The 13908-nt window shown below is 36.5% G+C and overlaps 1 protein-coding gene across 1 annotated transcript in view; it reads left to right on the top strand.

The window, feature by feature from the left end:
- The window catches only part of LOC120331368 (ATPase family gene 2 protein homolog A-like), a 67207-nt gene extending 53690 nt beyond the window's left edge, over positions 1 to 13517 (top strand). The window contains exons 14-15 of the mRNA XM_078120104.1: positions 763 to 927; positions 12671 to 13517. Coding sequence (XP_077976230.1) covers positions 763 to 927; positions 12671 to 12847 — 342 coding nt within the window. The 3' untranslated portion in view covers positions 12848 to 13517. The remainder of the gene's footprint in view (positions 1 to 762; positions 928 to 12670) is intronic.
- The last annotated feature ends 391 nt before the right edge of the window (positions 13518 to 13908 follow it).

Below are 13908 nucleotides of genomic sequence, written 5' to 3'. Positions count from 1 at the left end.
TCGCGGGTTGTCATGTTTCGTCTGTTTATAAGGTTATTCTCATACATCTTTGTAATTGATTTGTGTATGTCAATGTCATTAACAAGTCGTTACGAAAACGTTCACGGCCTCTGAATAGTTATTTGTGGACGGGTATTGAAGCGATCGTCATTCGTTATTATGTATTATTGTAATCTTTTAAATCATTGACGGCTTATTTTATACATTCTTATTTTTAATAACTTATCATTTCCGCTCACCATTCATAGAAACTATTTTTCCGCTTGTTGGTGCAATCTTTAATGGAAATTAAAAGTTGTACAACTCGCAGTATGACTGTTATATATATTTCGAAGATTGTATTATGTATGCAGAATTGGGCTTTACAGTAACAGTAGCATAGTAAAGAATACTAGAAAAATAACCCCAAAACAGTGGAATTCCTGCCCGGAGAAAATTTCCGTCGGACTGGGAAACTCTGTTTCAGATGTATTGCTTCCATGCGTACAATAGCATACACTTTTTTTTTAACTAATAAAAAGGCTTCGTTCTTTAAGTGTGATTTTTTGATGATTCGCATTTGGTGTGTGTATGTCGAGTGCAATAAATGTTTCCAATACATTTAACCTCGCGATTGCAATTTTTTTTATCCTCATTGCGAAATATTTTTGAGTGTAGGCGCGTGCAAACAGGAGAGGGAGCTCCATATAATTCCTATGTCTACATGCACCCAAGATATCTTAATTCTCACTATTCACTAAGTCCCAATTATTTTATTTTCAGGCACTGCTTCGTCCAGGTCGAATCGATCGTATCGTTTATGTACCGTTACCTGACGCAGAAACAAGGAGAGATATATTTCAAATCCAGTTTCGTAAAACTCCAATTGCGTCTGATGTTGATTTGGAATTGTTAGTGAAGAAAACCGAAATGTATTCTGGAGCTGAGGTTAGTATTTCATTTTATCATTGTTCACAATTTTGGCTGGGATCCAGGTTTTGGCAATTTAATCTGCAAATAGAATAAACAATTATTGCACCCTAGGTTATGGTGATTTGGGTTTTTAAGCGTTATTGGCTCTTATATATACTAATTAGCAATATAACCATTGCCAATAAAATATTTCTTATGCTAATCCACTAAATATTACGAATATTGACCTATACCGATATTCCAGGTATTGGCGGTTTTAGCTTGATAGCGATATTACGTCATTGATGACGTCATGGTAATATGACATCATCGCCTCTTTTCCCATGTTACGATATAACCACGATAGTTCATTGAAGTTCTCAGGAATCAACCTAATTCTTTACGGGGTGACAATTTTAATTTTATCATACATTGGTAATCCTTATTCCGAAGTAACTTCCGTCTACAATCCTAACTTCCCATTTATGTAGTGCCTGCACTCGAGGCTTTTAAATTAAATCCTTCAATTATTACAAACAATTAATGAAATGGGCAGTTGACCTTGGTGTCACTAACAACGATTAATTTGCCACAAAACACCGTTGCCTCTTACAATTTCGATGCCAAAATTTTTCAAATTTTTGTCAGATTTTGTAAAATAAAAGCGTCTATTGTAAATGAACTTCCAAAAATGAATGTAACTTGACCGTCTTTTGTTGTGGCTAACTACTGTCAGCCTATCCGGTTATCCGACTTAATTTGACCCATGCCTTCTGCAAGTTTGAGTTATGAGGCGCACTATTCACTGAGCGACCATAGGTGAAACACATATCAATGGATGATTTACCTGTTTTCCATGCTTAATCGGATGTAAAATTTGAGATGATTTACCTGCCTCAACGACCCCCAACAAAGTGTACAATTGAATTGGTGCTTTAACAACTAAACTAAATCTTATCCATTGTCGATAGATCTAAGTTTACTGCCGGGGTTGAAGGTCGTGACCTCGAGGTCATGGTTCATAAACTCAGGTGTCGTCGTCCACTTTAATCAGTATTGTCTGGATTAAGGGAATGGACACGATTACGATTTAATTAAATTCAGTGCAATAGAACTTAAATTGAAAAAGTAAGCGCTGTATGAAAAAGGCGAGAATTCGATTTTTTTTCTTACCACAGATCGCTGGGAATTTCGAGAAAATTCGAAAATCTAGTCAACGAGTTTGGTATTTGACGCATAAGGTTTAGAAATAAATTTTCATCCCAATGTTTGCTAGTGGTTTGTATATTCCGAGGAAAAATATGCATACTCTTTGTTCGTGAAGATTAGATTACATGAATTTATGCGTTGACACATTCTTTTTTCACAGTTGAAATAATGATTCGGAATTTTTGTTTCCATTGTTTCTTACTTTCCCACATTTACTGAAAATGATTCGTCGTTAAATTTTAAATTTTTCTTTGTTAAGGTGCCATAATAAGTCATGTGCAACGAATATGTCATATATAATCCAAATAATTCCATACTTTTATCGCCATCTTTTATCTTTTGTGGTTTGAAGTGCAAGTACTAATTATAGAATTACGGCGCCCGTATTTCGTTTCATTGGGACCAGATCATCCGCCTGTGTTATTTTACCCCAACTTATTATGTCATTTATCCCTCATCATGTGAGATTTTCTAGCGCGAACTCGACTGCTGTTTTGTTTATAGGGAACGAAATGTCTGTGTATTTCTTTTATGATATTGTATGGTAACTCTGTTAAGAATGTGTAACGAGTTTAACTCAATTTTGTAATTATCGTCGTCATTTTGTCAAATTTGTGTATGCTCACACATGTCAAATATCGACGACTTAATTGTTACGTCATACTCACCAATAACCCATACCAGTTGTAATCATATACATTGTAATAGGCTATTTTGGTGTGTGTGATCTGAACTTATGGAGAGCATTGGACTGTCGTTACTGTCGAACCTTAATTGTGCGACATTCACTCCTTAACAAAGTAGAATAGAATACTCATATGTCTTATACACCCATCGAAATGGCTATACATTTGACGCATCGATTTAAGCGTTTGTAACTCTTTCGCCATCACACCTCCGATTTTCTATTGCAGATTGGGGAACCTACGTGGGATATCTATGTGCGAAATGATTGCGCACACACGTAAGGGTGGTTCATATACGCGCTGGTCGGTTGCGGCTTCCACAGCTGTCAAGTCCATACCTCTCCTGCTCGGCTTTTCTCTCCCCAACATAAATATGAAAGTCGTATCCGAAATATCGTCATCTCATCGAGAGAGTAGCTTCGCTTAGATATTATAATCAGGGGTGTAGCCATGAGGTGTCGTAACCCGTCCCCTTTTTTGAAATGTAAAAAACGCGACTCTTGAAAAACCTGGAACCTGGACCCGCTTTTGTTACCGCCCAACTTGCCAATTATGAAGTTCAGAACCCCTCGGAAAATTTCTGGCAATGCTGATTATCACAGTTATTTTTTTAATTTTTATACTTCACAAATTTGTGTTGAATGAGTTTTCAGAATTCATCATTAATCTCTCACGTTCATATTCATTGTTGTATTTCGCGTCGCGCTCATTACACTCTGTTGTGGACTACTCGAATTCTCAAGTTCTTTAAAATGCAAGCATCCATTCAACAACTAGGGGTCCGGAAACGCACCGGATACGCGTCCCCGCTTTTCGTCTCACGGGGTCACGCCACCCCTCTTGGAGTTAATTCACCCTTGTTAGGCATTTATTTACATAAAAGATTTAGCCCCCGTTGCAAATATGCGTCTCGAGTGCCCCCACAGAGAAATAATGCACCGCCCCATTGTCCCAAAGGCGCCCGAGTTGGGTTACTTATCGCCCCCTTGCAGTAGAATGCAGAACACTCACAAACTTTTTGTGTTTTAATCCAAAGGTTTAGACGACTTAAGATCGGAATTTAGCAGCGATTTCCATATTGATGCCTTTTTGAGAGCTTTTATTATTTTTGCAGTTTTCATTTGGATTAAATGTTATGTTTGTGCTAACAATCAGTTGTCAGTTGAATTTGCCCGTGTGAAACGACCCCACAGATTTCATTACCTCAACTATTGGTGGGTTGCCAGAATATTGTCTGCTAAATTTAATTGCATTGTGGGTAGATGTTTTCTGCTAAATAAAATTGAATTGTGGGAAGATGTTTTTGCATATGTGTGTTTCTTGCAGCCTTTTTACATTACTTTTCCCTTTTTCTAATATTCTGACTTCCGATAGGATGTATGCTACTGCCACTGTCTTGTTGTTCGATTTGTTCCATACCCGGAATTTGTGACGTCACTTTTTTTGAACCCTAACCCCCTTTAATATCAAAACTCACATATCGTGCGAACGGCTCAGAGCGTTAAGTGGCATAGAATGCTATGGAATTTATGTCACCTTGTTTATATATCAACAATCACGGGCTTTTGGGGGTAAACATAACCCTCGATGAGACCCCTATGGGTAATAGAGACCCCCGCGTCTATTTTAAGTTCATTCTCCCGGTTTGTCGTTGTTTCCTAGCTTTAGTTTGTTGTGGGGACGCTACACTGAGATTCTATTGCCAGTTGCGTGCCGAAGCGATTGTGCGCAGGACGGTACCAAATTTAATCTCAGAGTCAAAACCGATAAATTCTTAATTAAAGCATGAAGTCAACATATATATAGACACTGTTGTTAATTTCAGAATTATTAAGTAAATTTTATAGTATTTGAGTTGAAAGATCGAATTTTGTCATACTATGGTTTGTGAACATTGGTGTATTGGGTTACAGTCAATGACAGACGTTTTAATTCGTAACTCAGAACGTTTGCCCATTTATCCTAAGACATCTCGTCTTAAGCCCTGTTTCGACTGTTTCGAATTTTACCAAATCGCTTGCTTTCAACGAACGAGAGAGCGATGCTCTAATATGGACACGAAAGCCAAAACGAAGTAGTGCGGGTATGCAATCTATCATAATAGACAACCAGTACCGCAGTATTCACGACTTCGACTGGCTACCAGATCACAACTAACGCAAACTCGAAACCGCCACAAGGAGCGCAAATTTTAATTTTGATGACGTCTTTGCTGAATATACAAACCTCAACCACGGAAAAATTCAAAGCAATTGGATCAGTAGATAATAAAAAAAGCGTTTTTTCCCCAAAAAGAAGAAAAGAAATACGAACAAAATGAACAGCAACAACATAACAAAACGGAGTGTGACAATTATTGAATTGCGTCGAATAAATGTAAATGTGGACAAAACGGGGTAGTGGGTGGTACAATGAAAACGAGGGTACTCCCGTAGTATGTGAACCAAAATGGCAGACACCGTTAAGGTTAGGCCATAATTTCAGGTACAAATATTACGGGAGTCACTTGGCTTGTAATAGAACTGAAATGAGGAAAATTGGAATAAAAGTATGGCCCAACCCTAACCTGTTACACATACTACGTTCCTGTGCCCGCCATCTTGGTTGTCATACCACAGGAGTACCAAAACGAGTCGATTATGATCATTGCATCTTACTTTATCACAGAATTTTCAATTCGCACCAGAGAAGCCGTGTAATTATATAATGTATATTGTATTCATTCCAACTAGTTATCGCAAAACCAAACATAGACCGTACTGAAAGGAAATCTGCAAATGAAGTTATATGTGTTGTTTATGACCAAACATAGAAAGTCGCTTCAAATAAAGTTACGGTAGTTTTTACACCATGGTGTAGTCGCAATTAGAAAAGTGTTTCACACAGACAATCCTTTTTTAATTCAGACTCACTTAGATTAGTGCATGCTTCTGAAATTCTATTACCGTCGAAAATAAATTTTGTTCGTTTTTTTTGACGGTATACTTGTCTATGGATTGCAAACAAGTACGGTAACAACTCGAAGTGAGAAAGCAATGTTGTTGGTTCCAAATTTATTGGGCGTGAATTCGGCCCACGTAGGGAACACTGCCAACCCAGATTTCGGGTGTCGTGCCAATGTTTTATTGACAAACTACAGCAGGTTTAAGTACTCCTCCTACATCACGATTCTGTTTTCCGTTTCTGGTGGAGAGTAAAAAGAATACGCAAATTTAGATTCATTTTATGGTAACTCTCATGAGCTTGTTTTACCGTGTCAAGTGGGGGCTGTTGATAGAGCGCGCTGTCGAAGCGCGCTCTATCAACGGCCCATGCTTGACCAAAATTATATTTCTAATCTAATTACATCTATATTTTATTGAATTTATTACGTTTTTAGCAGTATGACAGTGAAGGATGAACAGGTGCGCGTTCATTTTGCAAGTATTTTACCTAATCCTACGAAAACTTGCCCCTCTATCCGTGGGAGACATTTTTCAAACCAATAAATAGTGAAGAAATATAAATGTCCAATTCGGTCACTCGTACTATGAAGTCCTAAAAACCATATTAATCACTCTTAAAATTCATGGCATTCATGGCATTCATACATATTCTATCTATAGAATAGAGAACATTACTCTGAAGCTTCCTATATTACAATTATAGAATTATACAATTATAAAACACAATTCTACACAAACAGGAGTTCGAGTGTTAAATAATTTTTTTATTATTTAAAATGCGTTTAAAATTTATGGGTTCTTTATTTTAGTCGCTCTGTATAAAACGTTGCTATTTTTTAAATTAGTGTTTCAACTCATCGCTACATTAAATTCCTTCAACCAGTTCGGTCAGGATTTATGCAAAGAAATTTTTCAGAGGTTCAGGTATAACAATAAACGTGATGTTGTTTGTCATATTTGCTCCATGCCAAGTGAAAAGTCGAAGGCTTTTAGAGAATATTTCTAGTGCTTTTGTCAAAACTGGCGATCTTGAATTACGCTTGTTTGTGAACTTGCCCTAGTTGCATTTAGTAAATTTATCGAAACAGCGATTCTCGCTCAAACATGATAAAATTGATAACTTAGTATAATTTAGAATCGAACTATTCAATAGGTTATACTGAAAGACAGTTAGTTATCTTTGTAACGGATTCTATGTTTTTGAGGCATTGTTTTTCAGTTATAATCATCCTTGTATCCACATTTAGCCAATTCTAATTTACTTCATCCATCTCCATCTTGAAATCTTCACATAGCATTCTACCTCGGCAAAAACACATTTTTTTTTCAATTTAATATCATCTGTACCAAATAAATAAACCTTGGTCCTATTGAAAGCACGTATTATTGGGTTAAATATAGTCTTCAAACATTCGATAAATTCTATTGGAATTTCCTTACCGACCCCAAATAGGACATATGGTATTTAATTTAGGATTGTTGACATTTTCGTTCCTTGTTTGTATCTTGTTCGTTCCGCTACTTCGCAATTTCCGCAATCAAATTCCTTCCGCATCACCCACCAGTAGTGAAGGAGAAATACTCAGAAATTTTCACTTCAAAACCCTGCCGCCTTTTTAAGTTCAATTCTCATTATGACGTTCCGGACACCTGGTGCCCGTAAAAATGACAAATTACGGTGAATCGCCACGTAACACAGCTTCGGGTTTCTTTAACAAGCAATTTTCTATCTATTTAGCTATTTAGACAAGCTTGCAAAACGAGCTTCAATAATAGTAAAATTTAGCCACATTTGCAGTCTTTTTTTTATTAAACATAAAATGCCTTTCATGCCTATTGAGGTTTCTTAACAGCGATGGCAAGGCACAAAATCGATATCCTTATTTGAAGTAGGCTTTTATTTTATGCTAAGATATCGATTTTTTTCTGTTTTTTTAAGCCGGAAACATCGTTTTTATTTTTGGTGTGGAATTTCAAGGAGCTTGTTGGGGTTGAAATATTCTTTGTTCCGAAAAAAGAGAAAGGCCATTTTTTTACATCCTGCTGGAGATTAGAATAAATGGATTTTTCCGTTTCTCAAAACTTGTGCTTGATTTAGTTAGAGAATCTAACAATTCCCGTGTCTATTGTCTATTATATTATTATATCAACTGTTTCTGGTTCGGAAAAATGGATGACAGACTAGGAATTTTGCCAAAGCCACCAATGGGTCACAAATGGCCACTGCAATCGATTTTACTCAGTAGCGTTTTATATCTTTCCCTAATCGTCGGTAGACAACACTTACCAGGATTAATCTCAGGGCCATGCTCAAATCCCGTGTCCCCATACGAGCGCCTTACGTCGGGTGACGAGGAAGGTAATTAAAAACCAAAAATTGAAATTCTGTGAGACGCTGAAATTTTAAATTCACATTTTATCACCCTGAATAAATTCATAATTACGATTTAAGTAACGAGCTCCAATGTATTCTGTATAAAGTGCCGGGGCATTATAAGTTGCAGTGGGCGAAAGCCATCCCTGAACGACCTTATGCAGACATTTCATATAGAAATCTCCTTGTATTTATATTTATTTATAAATTATATCTCACTTTAATTTCATATCGAGAATTCGGGTATGATGGATAATATTTTTGGGGAACTGATATCTTTTCGGAAGTATTAGAGCATAGGCGGGCCATGTAAGTGTGCCGAACAAGTTACATTTCATGAACAATATTCACAGTGTTACAAAAGCAAAAGTGGAGAACAATAACCCTCGTACCAAAACTAAATTTAATCGCAATCTCAACAAATTTCTTGAGCTATTTTTTTTTTAGCTGAAACATCAAAATTCGGTTTTAGTTTGGTTATGGCAGCATCAGGCGGGCCAGAGTCAATTACCCAACGGGCCGGATTTGGCCAGCGTATCGGCGTTTAGCCATATCAGCATTGGAGTCCTTCGAAATCACAAGAGCCAATTATATGGCTATTATAAAGTAAATTATTTCCGGTTCAGAACGTTAGGAACAAAGGTTTATTTCGAATAACCAAAATAATAGTACAAAATCCATCCGAAATGACTCGATCTTATCTTTACGGTTTATTTCGGTCATTAAGTTTGTGCAAGATCAGTGTTACCGGTTTTAGATATCAATATTAGTTATTCAATATCCATAACGAAATCCGAAAGTGAAATTTCATCTTTGAGGCAACGCGACACTTTTCCGCCATTTACGTTTGGCCGAGCAAGGACCATTGATGGAACGCGCTTTTGGGGGTACCTAACTTCGGCCCATACCTAACACGACTATGAATAAATCACCACTTTGTACAGTCTGTCAAAGATCTTCAATTTCATTCTCGGACAACGCTTCAACCTCGATCTTTGTTTATATTTCCGACGCCCCCGGTGTTAGGGGTTGAATTCCGTTACTTGACCCCGACTATGACGTCACATAGGGAACACGTTTTCATCCGGAACCATACTCCCCCAGTTTCCGATTTCCAGATAATCACAGATAGCAAATCTATCCTAAACCGACCTGCGTCAGATATATCAAATGTGAAATTTCCTCTCACGCGATAAATCCCCTCTCGTCTTTAATTTTTAATTATATTTTGAGCAAAACGCCCCCTCAGAGTACATTGACTCATATAGATATAGATATCATTTAAATGCCAGAAAACGTGAAATCACGGGGTTTATGACATAGCAAAATGTCCTAAAATGAACAACACATAAATAATTTAGCCCTGAAATCGTTCGGAGTATATTCACAACCCACCACTTCCTTATACTTTGTTTAAAATTTTAATCTGGGACTTTTTTGAAATCATGACCCACGTAACCGGCCGAAGTATGAATAATTGTAAAAATAAAAACTTGTAATCCTATCGATATGATTTTGTCGAATTTGAAAATGGTTCATTTATACTGGTATTTCTAAAAAGTTGGGAGGTAGTTCCGAAATGTGCATTCGAATGGCCGCTAAAAGGCAAAGCATCGGTGCATTTACCGTGTATAACACGGGGGGCAAGGTTTTCGAACCTGGGACCAAAAGTTTTGCTCAATTATTCTGGCGGGCGATATGAGTGTGACGTAAAAGGTTATATTCTATGCATTTCTCAACAAATTCCTTGAGCTATATTTTATCTAAAACATCAAAATTTGGTTTCAGTTTGGTTGTGGCAGCATCAGACGGGCCTAATTGAATTACCCAACGGGCCGGATTTGGCCCGCGGGCCGTACTTTGCTCATATGAAGTAAGACTCACGCAAGTGTGGCATGACAATTCGAGACACAAGATAATTTTCGAATATTTAGGTACATTTATATACTATAAATTGGATCCCTCATGTTGAACATATATGGATTCGAACGAAACAAGTTTTTCCCAATGTTGATTATGACGTCATGAAGTTTATGTATTTTTTGTTTTTGTCTCTCTCTTTTGCTCAAAATTTCCAACAGCACATTCGTAAAATGAACACTATATTATATAGTAATAAGCAAGAGGTGGCGATTGACAAGAACATCGTCCAGTCGCAGATTTTGCACCTGAATAGACTAAAAGCTTCTTCCTTCACGCTCCAGAAATGATAAATAACAAAGAAAAATTAGCCAAACCCCTTATTTATAAATCAACTTGGCTGACGAAGAAGCACCGGTGTCTCGCTTGACCTACCTACAAAGATTCCGAAAGTGTCTTTACATTTGATCACATATTTCTGTTAATTATCGTTTGTGTTTTTCTATAGATGTACTACTGTGGATGTATAAGTTTTAAAAAGTGCTGACGCCGTTTTGGTTTTGCTACTTTTTTGCAAACTGAGTTAATTTAATGAAATAGTGAAGGGTGGCCTGACCTACCGGTATTTATAATTTTTTGTAAATTTTTTTTTTTTTTGGGGGGGGCAAAGATATATTCAAAATTATCGTTCAGTATACCCAAGTATTATTTCGTAACATTTTACAAAATTTTTCTCCGCTTTTGTCAGAATCAGCGCATGAACAGACAGGGACGTCACTGTTCATCGTATAAGACCATTCCCAAGATACGATCACGCTAATACTACAAATACATATAAACAAGCGAATTTTAGGTCCTCAACCCTAAATATATACAGCTTTTCCATGCAAACAGACCTTAGCCGTCTGTAAAAACACAACTTTCGCCCTATAGCTCTTGCCAATTTTCAAACATTCAGTTTTTGTTATTGTTTATTTAGTTAGTAATTCGGTATGCTGGTTCAAGTATGATCATAAAATACGTAACAATCACGCACAATTTGTGGAAAATTTGTTCATTTTAAAGTGAGATTCATTTTTTGTTGTACACCGTAACAAGTATGGTCGTATATGTCGGGTTAGAAACTTTGTACACTGAAAATTGTTTTAGAAAACGAAAACGAATGATGGAGGATTTGTAAATTTTCTTTATCATGTCTGCCTATATTTAGAAACAAACTTTTATTAAAAATAGAATCAATTTTGAAATAGAGGATATTCCGCAGATGTTACATGACACCCCGTGATCTACCGGATGAAAAAGTTGATTTGAAGTTTAAATTTAATACCACATGTTATTGTATTTGATTTTTTGGTGCATTTTTTAACCATACCAAGTTACCGATCTATTTTTAAATCAAAATTTTCGGGATATTTTTAACTTTCGCGTGCCCTACTGCATTGCAAAAGATACTCTGAGAATGCTATTTGGAGTATAGTATTGCGTGTTTTGTTTGTATTTAGTAGATGTTGCATTAAATGACGTAGAAAAGCTTATCTTAGATCTAGAATTTCGCCTATTTTTAGTTGGCGGGATCACTTCAAAAAATTTCGCAAAATCCCTTCATTATGATTGATAATTCCGAGGTGAAAGCCACCGAATATTGTCGTTTTCTCAAGAATTGATAGCGAGATCATTTTTAGAGAGGAACCATAGAAGAAATATTTTTCATAAGCTTGAATCGCACAATCAGTTATACAATATTTATCGTATTGTTTTACTAAATTCTAAGCAAATTTTGTCAAATGATTGGAGCCAAACTCAAACTTACCTGACTAAAATGCCTTATCCGACGTAGATTACAAATCGAGTCTTTTCGAGGTGTTGACCTCGTAATTGTTTTTTTATACCAGTTAAGTTTTCTAGTTTTGGGTGACTGGTACGTGTTAAAAATATGTCGCCGTAAGCAGCTGTTCCGATGTTTTGAATTCTACTTTGAAGCATTTAAATGTAAAGCCAAATGAATCACTTCGATTGTTGATGCGTCAAGTTTTGTTTTGCTCTGTTAGTACGAACGTGATATTGAGATCGAATTGTTCCGCAAATAATCCGGTAATCGTTAATGAACATCATACATTATTTTCCAATAATTGGAACCATAACCATCAATTTTGAATGTATCACGGCAGGCAAAATTTAAAACTTCGAGGGATGGATGTCCCTTAAATATCAGTCATTCATATCCGAATCCTATTTTTGCAATGGGAGTAAACATGTCTTGGCCGTTACACTAGCAGTAGGCTATCAGAAATTGCATATGATATATGATAACTTACAAACATTATGTTTATTATTATTATTTATTTCAAGCCAACTAGACTAGAATCCATCCGAATTTTTTTTTTCTACACTGGTGTATTTAAAGACAATTCTTGGGGAAGAGCAGTCTATACTAGGGATGTATAGTCGGGGAAAAGGTACAATCGACTCCGAGTTGAACAAAATTTTAGGTTTGAATTTTAACCGGTTGTAAAGAAAAATCGACTCCGACCCCAGCTCTGAAATACGATCATAATTTAAACTATACTTATGCTTAATTTCTGCAGCAAATTTTGACTTTTTTGAAAGGTTTCAGTGAAATTATACCAACTCCGACTCGTTCTTTCGCATCCGCATCCCTGATCAATACCGTTTCATCGTTCATCCCTGATTGTTTTGTGTTTCAGATTTGTGCAGTTTGTCGCGAGGCGGCGCTAGCAGCACTGGATGACAACATGGACGCTACAGAACTTACGTCACGTGATTTTGAAAAGGCCATTGAGTCGGTTCCTCCACAAACTACTAAAGAATTAGTTGAAATGTATGAACAATATAGCAAAACGTTACAGTCACAAATAAAATGATGTTGAAGCAATATTAGTACATGTAGCTTGCAATTTGAAGTTGCTGGTACGTTGTTATGGCTCTCGCTATGATGCGGACAGTTGTTGCTCATCATTCTCTTCATCAGGAAAATGTCATCAGTTGGAAGAATTTTTTTGTGACAACCATTCTCTTGTTAATAAAATACGATGCCTAACATTCACAAGTAGCACATTGTCAGTTAGAGTTATTGGAATGTTTTTTTGGTCCCAATCGTCATTTAAATGATCCCCTGTGTCTAAAGCAGGGGTGGGCAAGGATTTTGCCCACCTAGACTAACGGGCCATGTAAGTGTTAAATTTCATGAACAATATTTACAGTTTTACAAAAATAAAAGTGAAAAACAATAAGCTTCACGCCAAAACTAAATTTAATATCAAATTCAACAAATTTCTCAAGCTATTTTTTTTTTTTTTAGCTAAAACATCAAAATTTGGTTGCGGCATCACCAGGCGGGGCAGATTAAATTACCCAACGGGCCATATTTGGCCCACTGGCCGTCATTTGCCTATGTCAGGTCTAGGGCTTCATTCAAAATCATGGTGTTAAACATTTCATAATAGCGATTGCTTTTCTTTATATTAGCCTGAATTGTTCCATATTATCAATCATGGTGGTAATCAAATATGAAACATGAAATCTTCGTTGCTATTTGAATGGTGTGGTGTTTTGAATTCGTGGGCTGGATTACCAGATAATGAAAATACATAAATAACCTGTTTTTAATAAACCAATACTCACCTTTGAACCTTTGAAATTGCATTTGTTTTCATATAGGGCTTACCGTCCAAGACTAATAAAACAAACTCCGCTAGGAATGATTTAAGACGAGGAAACAGCCTAATACTTGTATTGTATTTTATATATCCGCTCTGTAATACTCATATCATAAACATCCGTCATTGCGGTGACATATGCACGCACAACCTTTTTGATATAACAGCCGGGATCATATGATACGCCACATTCCAATAAAACCACCCGGTTGCGGAGTTTTTAGTGCGGACCATTCATTTCATCGGCTTCTATACGCTTCAACTGT

The sequence above is a fragment of the Styela clava genome, chromosome 14 (genome assembly GCF_964204865.1).
Source record: "Styela clava chromosome 14, kaStyClav1.hap1.2, whole genome shotgun sequence".
Taxonomy (NCBI): Eukaryota; Metazoa; Chordata; class Ascidiacea; order Stolidobranchia; family Styelidae; genus Styela; species Styela clava.
Note: the sequence above shows the minus strand (reverse complement) of the source record. Positions and strands in the feature narration are given on the sequence as shown.